This window comes from Cucumis sativus, chromosome 6 (assembly GCF_000004075.3).
Source record: "Cucumis sativus cultivar 9930 chromosome 6, Cucumber_9930_V3, whole genome shotgun sequence".
NCBI lineage: Eukaryota > Viridiplantae > Streptophyta > Magnoliopsida > Cucurbitales > Cucurbitaceae > Cucumis > Cucumis sativus.
In genome coordinates this window covers 19,633,292-19,646,505 of record NC_026660.2, presented here as the reverse complement: position 1 = coordinate 19,646,505, position 13,214 = coordinate 19,633,292, and the positions used below count along the sequence as shown (strand labels likewise).

Genomic DNA, 13,214 nt, shown 5'->3' with positions numbered 1-13,214 from the left:
TGATAATATATTAGTTGACTGTCAATGCCCATTAAGTTAGTTAGGTTTTCTGGATGGACGAATCTCATAAAGGATGGATTTTCTTGATTTGCAATGGTCATTATAAAAAAATTAATATATTTTTTTTGGATTACTTGATGGGTCTAGAGTTTCTTGATGGATAAATATTCAAAAAAGATGGTGGATAAGATCCATCAAGAAAAATGATAATGCCCATCAATAAATTTTATATATATATATAATTTTGGTTTTATGATAAGATCATGGACAAGGTTCATTAAGAAAAATGATAATGCCCATCAAGAAATAACTATTTTTCATAAAGTATATGAAATTTAGATCATCGTTAACGGGTTCAGAAAACACGATATTCATCAATAATTTTCTTAAATCTTTACTATTTTTTTCAATTATTACTTTCTATTAATCAATAATACGATATTATTTTTTTAAAAGTTAACTGTTATAATTATAACTAAATTGAAATAAGTATTTTATCAAAATCAAATTAGTTATTGTGTTCAAATTGGTTGAATTGAAAGTTCGTAATTTAGGGTTTTTAAATTTTTTGTAGAAGCTATAGAAGTTGACAACATGAGCTTAGCTCAATTAACACTTGTATGTACCTATTAATAAGACGTATCAAGTTCAAACTCTCTTCTCTATGCTGTTTATAAATTTATATTTCAACATTACGATTATTAGTACAAGAATGGGTCGTTACAATCCTTTCTTGATGATATTTTATTTAATGCATCTTGAATATAAGAAGAGACTTTAGAAGTCAATGCTTACGTGAACTGTATTCGTTTCTCCAAAACTAATAAAGTTCTTGGAAAGCTACTAATGCATTTTTTTTCAAAAACTTAGAATATTCAACCATCAATTCATTTCATAGAAGAATAAAAAAAGAATAAACAAATCATTCAATAATAATATTTTTCCCCATTATATATTCCATCATCCCAAAAATAATCTCCCATCTCTAACTTTCCATAAACACCATGGATGAAGTAAAACTAGAAAACCTCAAGTTTGTAGGGATCTTTGGAATTCTCCATGAAACATTCAAATTGATAAGCCAATGGAGGAAAATCTTCACCCAAATTACTCTTCTCTTCATTCTTCCTCTCTCTCTCTTGATCTTCGCCAACAATGAAGTATCCAAGTTTTTCCTTCAAAAAATCTCCCAAGAGAAAACAATTTTACAACAAACTCAAGAATCCACACCCCAATTCCTTAAACTCTCCCACCTCATATCCTCTCAAAATCTTTACTATTCTCTTTTCAACTTCGCTTTCTTAATCTTCTCCCCCATCTTCTCCCTCCTCTCCACCTCCGCCACAGTCTACACCGTCGCCTGTATCTACGCGGCACGTGACATTTCTTTCACTCTTGTAATGGCCGTCCTCCCAAAGCTTTGGAAGCAACTTCTCATCACGTTTCTATGCTATTTGGCATCGATTTTTGCCTTTACCTTCGTTGCTATTGGTGTGCTATGCTTGATACCTTTGATAGCAATCTTAATCTATGGCCTAAATACTGGCCAAGACTTCATACTTGGCAATAAAATCATTTTTTTCTTCTTTATCATCTCTTATTGTATCGGCATTTGGTACTTTACAACAATTTGGCAATTGTCGAGCGTCGTGTCGGTTTTGGAAAAATCGTGTGGGTTCAAAGCCCTGGAGAAAAGCAAGAATTTGCTTAAGGGGAAGATGAAGATGGTTATTAAGTTATGGGTGTTGTTGGATTTTCCTTTGGGAGTGATTCAGTTTGCGCTTCTTCATTATTTTGTTACTAGGTCAACATGGGTGGGCTGGAGTATTTTGGGGATTTGTTGGGTGTTGTCGTTTATGGTGTTCGTTTTGGTTAAGCTTGTGTTGGAAACTGTGGTGTATTTTGTTTGCAAATTGCATCATGGTGAGATGGTTGATATGATGCCTTTGTGGAACCATCTTCAAGGTTATGTACTACCTCATCACTATGATCAATTGAAAGTGGATGATGACAATAATAGTGTTCAGCTTGAGAAAATTCAAGCTGTTAGATAGATATATTATGTATTTGATTGTGGAATTTTGTTTGTAACAAATAAATAAATGTAGTGTTTATCTAAATATTTGGTTGTTTTATTTGTTTATATATATTATATTTATTATAATAACATTTTTTTTTTTACACATAATTTTAGGACAAAATAGATTAAATTCTTTTTAAATTTGAAATATCAATAATTTTCAAAGCAAAATTAATAACAATCATGAGAATCACGTTGAGATGATTGAGGAAGAATAATTTAAAATAATTTTAGATTAGTCAAACATCACTATTCGAAAGTAATTTTGATTATGATAATATATCACAGGATCACTCTCAAACCTCTTTTCACTATTCTTCTACCGTTCATTTATACCTCACCCAAAACTCCTCTTGACGTCGGTATATGTTGCTTCCAACACATATCTTCGTCAATACATTGATATACAAAACAATATGCAAACATCATCCATCTATCAATTGATGACAAAATAAAAAAATTAAATAGAATGACTATTTAATCAATAAATTAAACATAATTATTCACCTAAAATGAAAATCTGAAGCTTAACCAACATGAGTTGGTTACATAATTCTAGAAAATTGGAGGCCATGCTCTATTAGTATTAGCATAATTACTTTTAAATCTATATAATATACTAACCTTAGAACCATTAATGTCAAATTACTAAGAATAGGATACCATATGTTATTGAGAATTGATTGACTATAAATTGTGCCATGGGCTTCCTCAACCAAATTCTAAATGTTCATGAGTGTGAGATCTTTCTCTAGATAAGATTTAAGAAATTCTAAATGTTTATTGTCTTAGTGTATTGGAGATCATATATCCGTTTGTATCTTCAATTAGGACTTCTTTAAACCCTAATCCCATTTAGTTCATACATAATTAGAAATATAGTGTCTTTAATAATTAAATTAAAATAAATCACACTCATGTACCTATTTAGTTCATACTTAATTTAGAATCTAGGGTATTAATCCGATAGATCATAACTAATATAAAAACCCAACGTGATAAAGTGATGTAAATCTATGTACATAGTCTACATATCTTATTTATACATATTATTATTTAAATACACCTAACAAGTAGTATTGACGGACACAAATTTTAAGTACAAACCAAGGAAGACACTATACAAAATATCGAAAAATTAATTAATACTTTACCTTTGACATGCTCACTTTGATTTAATCACCAATATAATAATTAACAAAAAGAAAAGGGGATCTAAAGCTTATGAACTGCTTAGGAATTGCCTCAAACCAAAACTACAATGGAGACAATAAGACTGCCCTAGTGTGATTTGCATAAAGTAATAATAGTAATAATAAATCCAAGACTTTGAATGTTTTTTTAAGGCATGCTTTTAAATATAGCAAAAAAATAAGTTAAACTATTTATAAATATACAAAATTTTACTGAATCTACATTTTTTATTATTTAATTATTTTACAAACTTGTCACTTAACAATCATTATCTTTTTTTGGAGCAAAATATTTACCTATGTAACAAAGTAAAAAAACCATGAAATTGACTAACTTTTTTTAAAATATTTCAATTTTGCTTTTCCTCTTCATCATATTTCTTTTCCTGTCTTGTACAATTTCTTTTTCATCATCTTTCATCTCTTTTTCTATCATTTTTGTTTTATATATTTTTTAAAATAATGTTCTTTTCCTTCGATTAGTTATAAATTTTTTATTATTTTTTAAGGTGTTATTTAGTTTAAGATGTGTAGCAAATATAAAAAATCTTGAAAAAAAAATAGTTGAAAAAAATGGTTGGAGGAGCTCAAAAAACAATTGTTGAGATTATGATAGCAAAATATGTACCAAATAATGAAAAAAAATCGTCAAATCTAAACGATTGTGTATCAAAATAAATTATTTTGATTTGAGTACCTAAATCTAAATGATGGTATGGACAAATTATCAAAATATAAAATATATTATGTGCGAGTGACCAATTAAACACATGTTGACTGTGATATTTTTTTATATGTGTACGACTTTTTTCATTTTTGTAATTGTACTATATAGTGCAAATAATTAATCGTTTTGTTATATTTTTTAAATCTAATACTAATAAAAAATATGTGTTAGAACATTTCAACGATCTCAATAATTTCATCAATCAACGCCACTAAATACTAAAACTTACAAAGTTGGATGCATGTGATGTTTTGCAATAGAACTATTGTAGAAAGTTTGGGAGGTGATTAATGAGTGAATAGAATAATTTAAAGTCAATGTCAGCGTTGGTCATTGTTGACGTGGACTTAATAATTTTATAATTAAAAAAAATAAATATGATATTTTATTTTCCTTTTATTTTAATGCAATTTCTTAGAATATTCTGCCACGAACGTGTTGAATTGGTCGTCAAGACTCAACTCCATGAAGGTTTTAATTTGGGGTCATTGTTAGATATCTTCTCTACTTAAACCCTCTTACACGATTTATATTAGACTTGTAAGTAAAGAAAAATTACATCAAAATCTATCATATTTGATATCAATTGAGTTTTCTCCACTTCAATTTTGCATCCGTTTATCCTTTTAACTTTGTTGCTTACCTTTGAACTCCCAACTTTTTTTCTCAAAATAAAAAAAAAAATTATCAAATTTGAGGTTATATTTTAATATTTTATATTAACAAAAAAAAAATGTTAGGTAGACAGTGTATTCTATAAAATGACTGAGTCTCTCATTAATTTATCGATTTATTTGGAAAATAAATTCATTCAATATTCACACTTCTTTGGACAAACAAATTTTAAATGCAAAGATTAATTTGTTATATAGGAAAATTTATGGACTAAACTGTTAGACTAAAATTGATAATAATCTATTATTAAGTATAAATATTGCAAAATTTGGACTAATCAAATAATCAATTTTTTTTAATTAATGTGGAATAAATGAACCAAACGGTAACATTTTTAAATATAACAAAAGTATCATAAGATTTTAAATATTATCAACCATCACTAACAAATACTAGTACAAGACTATTATATATTATTAATAAAATCTAAAATCTTTGACAATTATATCATTTAAGATAATTTTCCTTTCTAATAAGATTATATTTATAATTACTCATATGAAATTGCAATATTTTTAGTTTAATTTAATTTATAGATCTATGTATTTGTAAATATTTTTAAATGATGTTATCCAATTAGATTGATTATAAGATTTGTTTAGCATTACGTGCATCTTCAAGAATATTTCATGCATTCTAGAATATTTTATCCAATTTTTAAAACATACATAAAAAGTGATTCAAAATAGAGAAATTTTAAAAAATAGTAAAAATATTGAAACTATTTACAAAATATAGTAAAAAATATATTAAAATTCATTAGTGTTGATAGGTCATTTCAAAATTTTGCTATATTTTATAAATAATTTCACATTTTTATTCTATTTCATAATAATTTCTCTTTAAAATATTAAACCATTTAAAAATTATTTTAACCAACTAAAGTCATCAAAACACGTGAAGATTTAACTCAACAATAATTATCATAATATACCTTTAAAGAAAGAATTAGGAGCTAAGACCATTATTAGAGTATCATCCTTTGGATTAGAGAAAGTAAACTTAACTTGATAATAATTGTCAGGTTAAAAGTAAAAGGTTTGATTTTGGTGTATTAGTTATAAAGAGAAGGTTTTAAGAAAACCCAACGGGAGAAACTTAGATCATAAACAATTGGGATGAGTCTTAGAAATCCGTCCCAAAGTTCAAGCCACACCAATGTATGAACACTTGAAATGCAAAAGAACCTTGCAAGTAACAAAACAATGTGTCAACATTCTCAAAGAGTTAAAAAAAATGATTGTTTTAGAAAGAAGAAAGAAGATAAAATAATATTTGGAATAATCAAAGAAGGAGAGGCATAAAAAAGTCTATTTATGTTTCTTTGAAATATAGTTAAAGAGTTTACTATTTTTAAATTACATATTGTTGAAAAGCCAATTGGCATGTTGTTTTTCTTTAGTCCATTCCAAACAAAGACTTTTCAAACTCAATTCAATAACATTCACAACACCTATTCTTCCACATATATATCTATCCCTTTCCCTTCTCCAAAAATCCTCCATATCCATTCCTTTTGCAAATTCTTCGTCGCAAAATCATGGATGTAGAACAAGAAGAGATGCAATTTCTTGGAATCTATGGAATTTTTAGAGAAACTACCAAATTAATCTTCACATGGAGAAGGATTTTCTCCCAAATCACTCTAGCTCTAATTCTCCCTCTCTCCTTCTTGTTCCTCGCTCACATGGAAATCTCCGATCTATTCCTAAGAAAAATCATGTTCGATGAGTTCGTATTGGACCAAACTCAAACCAGTACACCCTCCTTCGATAAACTCTCCGACGTCGTCTCATCCGAGAAGGTCTATTTTTTTCTATTTCAAATCATGTACCTGGTAATCTTCATCGTTCTGTCTCTCCTCTCCACCTCTGCCGTCGTCTACACCGTCGCCTCGATCTACACCGGCCGAGATGTCGCTTTCAAGCCGGTGATGAGCGTCGTTCCGAAGGTATGGAAACGCCTCCTCTTAACATTCCTTTGCGTGTTCATCTCTTTCGTCGGCTACTCCATCGCCAGCCTCCTCGTCATCACGTTCCTCTTCTTCTTCATCATTCTCGCCTTCCGCACGGCCGGCGGCGGTGTGTTCCTCTTTCTCTATGTCGTCCAGATCCTGTACCTCGCCGGCGCCTTCTACCTGACGGCGATCTGGCAGCTGTCGAACGTAATCTCCGTTCTGGAAGATTCGTACGGATTCAAAGCGATGGGGAAAAGCTACGGTTTAGTGAAAGGGAAATTAGGAACATCGGTAGTGATAATTTTGTGTCTCAGCCTTCCTTTGGGAACGGTGCGTTTTGTGTTTGGGCATTTGGTGGTCAGAACGTCGTCGTTAGGGATACTGAGTAAGGGTACTTTGGGAATTTTATGTTTCTTATTGTTTTTCATTTTCTTTTTGTTGAAGCTAGTGACGGAGACGGTGTTGTATTTCGTTTGCAAATCATACCATCATGAAAATATTGACAAGTCTGCCCTTTCAGATCATCTTGAGGTGTATTTGTTGGGAGAGTACGTGCCTTTGAGGCCTAGGGATGTTCAACTTGAGAAATTCCAAGTTTGAATATGGAATATGTATGTAATCATAGGTTTATGTCATGATTTCAATTGGATTATTGAGTTTTAATTAATTATCTGAAATTAACTCCTTTTATTTTTTGACTTTTCATCATGAGAAGAACTATATATACGTGAATTATAGGTAATATTGAAGCCTATTTGCTATGTACACAATTATTCTGTTAAAATTGAGGTTTATTTCTAACTCATACCATCATATTTGAGTCGAATATGATTGGATATTTGAAGATTTAAGATTAAATGTACACGATAAAAAAATTAAGACATTTGTAAGAAGTTGATTGTGTAAGAGCAATTCAACTTACTCTCTAATCTATATCCTTCCAACTTTTTTTTTCTAGAAAAACATTTATAAAACCCTAGTGGAATTTTAAGGGTAAAAATGAAGAAAAAAAATGTTTGTAGCCCCACTGTATAATTAATTAGTTAAATGTGCAAATAAAAACTCTTAGTCATATTTCAAAAGCATTTGTACAACTTAGCTATCAAAGATGAAGGAGCTTTAACAAAGATGGCCAAAATTGGTATACCATATTACATTACATCATGGATCTAATATTTCTATATTTTTCACAAATGTCTTAAATGGACTTTTACATAGTACATACAAATATGGCCCAATTTTCGAATTTTACATAGCACATAAAAAAAATATGGCCCAATTTACGAATCTACTCATTGGTATTATCAATTAGATATTTAAAAAATAATAATAATAAGGAAGGTGAAAGGACAACGAGGCAAATTAGGAACGTGGGTTACAGTTTAGGCATTTTCAAAAAATGGAAGAAACTTTCCTTTCTCGACAACAACACAATATTCCTTCCATTCTCTTCACAAAAGAAGCCGGATAGTAGAAGATTTGGAGAAATATACACGGTGAAGAAGAAGAACCTCGACGACCGGCTAAAACCAGTGAAGTTTTGAAACATTTTCGACAAAAATATCTGGTTAGTAAAAGTTTATATTTCGTATCCGAAATACATTAGGGTATATTATATTGAGTATATTGAAGATATTCACACACTATGAGACATCAATCGAACAAAATGATTATGGAGATTGTGAATGCAAAAAAATTAGGGTTTCTTCAGTTTTAAAGTATCCAAATTTCGACTGTTGAAGACAATTTTAAAATCGTTTAGTATATTTGAAATATGTAGTATAATTTCTAATAAATTATTTGTGAACTGAGAAAGAGTTTAAAATAAGAGTTGTAACTGTATTTAGATTTATATATGATGTGTTAAATGAACATGTAGTTCATAAAATGGTTCGTAGAAGTGAAAGAGTCATTGGATCAAGGACTAGGACTATCAAATCAAACAATGATGATCCGATAGTTATTGATGATGCAGAGGTATATGTTATGTTCTATGTTGTAAGTTTTTAAAATATATGGTATATTCTATGTGGCAGATCAGGGATATGGATTATAATTATATCGTGTTCGTATAATTATGTAGGAGGAAAACAATATCACTTCTAACTCTCAAGATTATGAAGAGAGTTATGAGGAAGAACCGAGGGACTACCAACCTCTACAGTTAATGTTCCCAGGGGATGATGAATATGATATAAGTTGACCAAATGGAACACAAATATAGTTGGATACGATGAGAAAAGTACAGTGAAACCCGACATAGTTCTGGAAACACGTGAGAAAAGAATGCCTAGACATGATAAAGAGGTATGTTGATTTGTATATATTATAATAAAGGTAGTATATATATTAAGTTATCTTATATGAGATAGGGGTGTTCACTGTTCGGTTTGGTCTGATTTGAAGCTAGCTAAAACCGCACCGAACCGCAAAATGAAAAAAAAAAATCTTATTTGAAACCGAACCGAACCGTTTATGTGTGTCAAACCGAATGGAAACCAAACCACATATGCATCATAAAACTGAATCAAAACGAACCGCTTATACAAAGTTACAAACATAGAAATTTCAAAATTACATGACATAAATGTTTCAAACATTGAAATTTGAAATTCCATCAAAACATAGAAGTTTCAAAATTCACTTAAGATAAATAAAAGTCATGCAGTCATACAAACTTCGTCAAGACAACTTGTCATTTACGTTTTGATTATGCCATTCTTCTCTTTCTCGTTCCTCTCCTTGATTTTTGTCTTTATACCCGCTTTGAAGTCTAAAAAAAATCTTATTATTAACATATTATTTATATATTTATATATATATGGTTTTTTTTAAATAAAGCAATTCGATTCGGTTTGAGAATCGGTTCTTAACATCTTAAACTGAATTGAACCGAATTTTATGCATTTTTTTAAAATAGAAATTGAACCGAACCGTACGCATTCGGTTTCAGTTCGATTTTGGTTCGGTTAGTGATTCGGTTGAATTTTCAACTTCATTTTGAACACCTTAATATGAGGTATATATTAGCTTTTTATTTTATAGATAAACGAAGGATATAAAACCGCTGAAGTACCTTGTGAGGATGAGATATATTGTTTTGGCAACAAATTTATTTTTAAAATTTATAGGTATATTTGAAATGAAGTTGTACATGATATAATGTACCAATTGCTGAAAGGATATTATTCAAAGAATTCTTAAAGGTCAAACGAAAAAGAATTCAATTTGAGAATGTATGTATGTGAAATATAATAGTATTGTACTTTTAACAAATCATACATTAATTTAACGTTTAATTGATTATATGAAATGTAAGAGTCAAAGAAGAGAAAGACAGTTCGTGAAGATAAAGCAAAATAAGGAAATAAAAAATCTAATAAAAATGATTCAAAATCTTAAAAGACAAAAAAAGTGAAAAAAAAAGGAGAACGAAGTACGGGGGAAAGAGTGAAGAGAAGCTTGGAGAAGAAAAAAAAATACACATATATATATTCAAAAAGCTAAGGTGGAACAGAAAAATGGAGAAAAAGTGATGCAAAAGAGGATATATATATATATATGAGGTATTTATGATGTTATTTCATATATGCTGCCTAATATATGATATATAATATGGCATCAATTCATTATTCTCATTTTTTTATTATATATGTTCGTAGCGTGCACCATTAATTCTGAAAAGGAATAAATGGTCAATAATACAAAAACTTAGTTTATATATCTGTATAGATGTCTTTAGAAACATTAAAAAAAATTGAATAGGGACCAATTAGATATGTTTAAGAGTTCACCCTTTGGATGTTTTTTGGATTTAAAAATAACAAAATTCCAAAGTCACTTGTTATATCACATAATAAGACGCTAGAAGATGAAATGTGTTCAACTTTGAAGGGTATATAGCAAAATTTGGAATAAGAGAATATGAAACAATAACAAAGTCGAATTGTGGACCATTACTACCTGTAAATATGAAGAAATTGAATGATAAATTCTCATCAAAATACTTCGAGGATGAAGATAGTCCTAGATCAGAGGTTGTATACATTTTTAATGATTCAAGAAAACTGAAAGATGAGGACAAAGTCAAAATGACAAAGATTTACTTCCTTGAAAATTTTCTAATAGAAAAACAATTAACAACGGGTAGATATGGATCACATAAAATTGGTTAATGATGAAAGTCAATGTGAGGCTTATACACGAGGCAAAATTGGGTATTATGTTCTGAAAGATTCAATAAAAGAATCTATAAAAAACCCTTTTGCCCAAGTCGTTGGCATTGCTGGATTTTCCTTCTCTCTTTTGGTTTGGGCGTATGAGTGTATACCCCTTTTGACTGGATCTTCAATTTTTTGTGCAAAAAGAGCTTCGTAGTTAGGCCCATAAGACAGGGATATTGTAAGAAGTATGAATAAATGATAGGATTATGAACGTGCTAAACTGAGTTGTTGACAGTGAAGGGATAAAAGTCCTATGATAGTGGAGGGATAAAAGTCCTATGATAGTGGAAGATTTTACGAAACTATTTCTCAAATTAATTTGGAAATTTCAAAATACCAGTACATCGACAAAATTTAGAATCAAAATTCTAAATTAAAATTAAGCATGCTTTTAATTTAAAAGATATAGAGAATTTACTTTCTATCATGAGATTGGTTTGTGGGAACCAATTGGGATGAAAAATGTTTATAGATATTTGAGAGAAACTTTTTTTTTTTTTTTTGCACAAACCAAAAAGCTTTTGTTTTTTTTTTCTTGATTAATTCCTTAAAAGAAATATTTTCTTCTAAGTATTTATAACCCTCTTAAAATAGAAAAGGGATTTGAAAGAATTGTGAGATTTCATTAATTTAAAAAAACTTAAATTAATAGATATTTCAAATCTACTCATTAATTAACCATTAATCAATTAGTTAATAATTAATTAAATCTTATTTAAATGAATATCTATCCAATATCTTATAGATATATATTAATATAATTAATTAAATCATATTTAATTAATATTTCATTCAAATCTTATTTGGATGAATATCTGTCAAATATCTTATAGATTTATATTAATTTAATTTAATTTAATTATTAATTAATAGCTAAATTAAATATTTTATATTTAATTTAGATTAAATTTGAATCATATTCAAATATAAGTTTCTCTACTAATCAATAGTTTGAATCCAATTCACATTAAATTAATATTTGAACTCATTCAAATATTTTATCTCTCATATATTAATTTTGAATCATATCCAAAATTAAATTTATATAATAAAATTTGATAAACTTTATATTATAATGTATCATTATACATTAAACTAATTCTCAAAGTAAATTTAAACATTTCAAATTACAACCACTATAAATAAATTTCATTACCCTTTACGAGTTAGGAAGGAAACCTAATAGACATACAAATCAGAAGTTACAACGATTTGAGATTAATTGGCTAAACTCATTAACCACATTAATCAATATTCGTTAACTGTGTATACACTCCACTAAAGACTCACAACTGGGCTCTTCTCACTGTAGATATATTTATGTGTCCATGGATATAGACCAATAACAGTAAGTTAGTCCTTTAGGAGTGTTTGTAACACCAGCTAGATCAATTTACCGTTTTACCCTTAGTTACCTCTAATCCTTAAATATCAGTGCTTCTCTAATGAACAACTTGTTTATGGTTCTACCAATAAACAAAACTCCCTCTCGTACCATAAAGAGGGTAAAGACCCTTTGTTCAAGTCATGGAGACACAATTTAAGGGAACACCCATCTACTTACCCAAAAGTAGGGAATGAGTGAATTTCATCTTGTGTAATATTATGTTACCAACTCCCCGCTTGATCTTGTCTCCAAAATGATAAGCTTATTGAGCCGACAATCTGGCCACTCTCACTCATACAAATTAAAGGACACTCCCTCACAAACAGTAATTCATAATACACTCAAGATTAAGACTAAGTTACCTAGGTCATCCAAGTAAAATAGAAACCTAACTAGTTAACGTAGTTACATCTAATGGTTACTATTTCGCGGTCTGGTCTTATGCAATCTTATTGCATAGGATACCTTTACTCGCATGTCAACTACATGAACTCGTTGGATCATTGTGTTTGTATCAAAAACAAAGTGAGTCGTATCCATAGTATTACCAAGATAAGGAACAACTTTCATATCATGCAGGAACTTCCTGAGCCAAGTTGTTTCTTTCGCTGCTTCACAAGCAGCGACATACCCAGCCTCCATAGTAGAGTCTGCAATGCATCCTCGTTTGATGCTACGTCATATCATAGCTCCCCCGTTTAGGGTGAACACTTATCCCGATGTGAATTTCTTAGAATCCTTATCAGTTTCGAAATCAGAGTTAATGTATCCCATAATGATTAAATCCTTAGCTCTATACACAAGCATATAGTCTCTCGTTTTCCTAAGATACTTAAGAATAATTTTAACCGTCATCCAGTGGTCTAACCCTGGATTGGATCTATATCTACTGACTATTTCCAATCTATAACAAATATCTGGCCTAGTGCAAAGCATTACATATATTAAGCTACCCACAACTAATACGTCTCA

The 13,214-nt window shown here is 29.5% G+C and overlaps 1 protein-coding gene across 1 annotated transcript; it reads left to right on the top strand.

The window, feature by feature from the left end:
• The first annotated feature begins 6,018 nt into the window (after positions 1-6,018).
• On the top strand, positions 6,019-7,326 carry LOC105435860. The gene has a single exon (XM_011659140.2). The coding sequence runs from the start codon at positions 6,216-6,218 to the stop codon at positions 7,230-7,232; it is 1,017 nt and encodes a 338-aa protein (XP_011657442.1). The 5' UTR covers positions 6,019-6,215; the 3' UTR covers positions 7,233-7,326.
• The last annotated feature ends 5,888 nt before the right edge of the window (positions 7,327-13,214 follow it).

Bases quoted from the DNA above. Each gene is read 5' to 3' on its own strand.
- LOC105435860 (XM_011659140.2), top strand. From the start codon at position 6,216: ATGGATGTAGAACAAGAAGAGATGCAATTTCTTGGAATCTATGGAATT.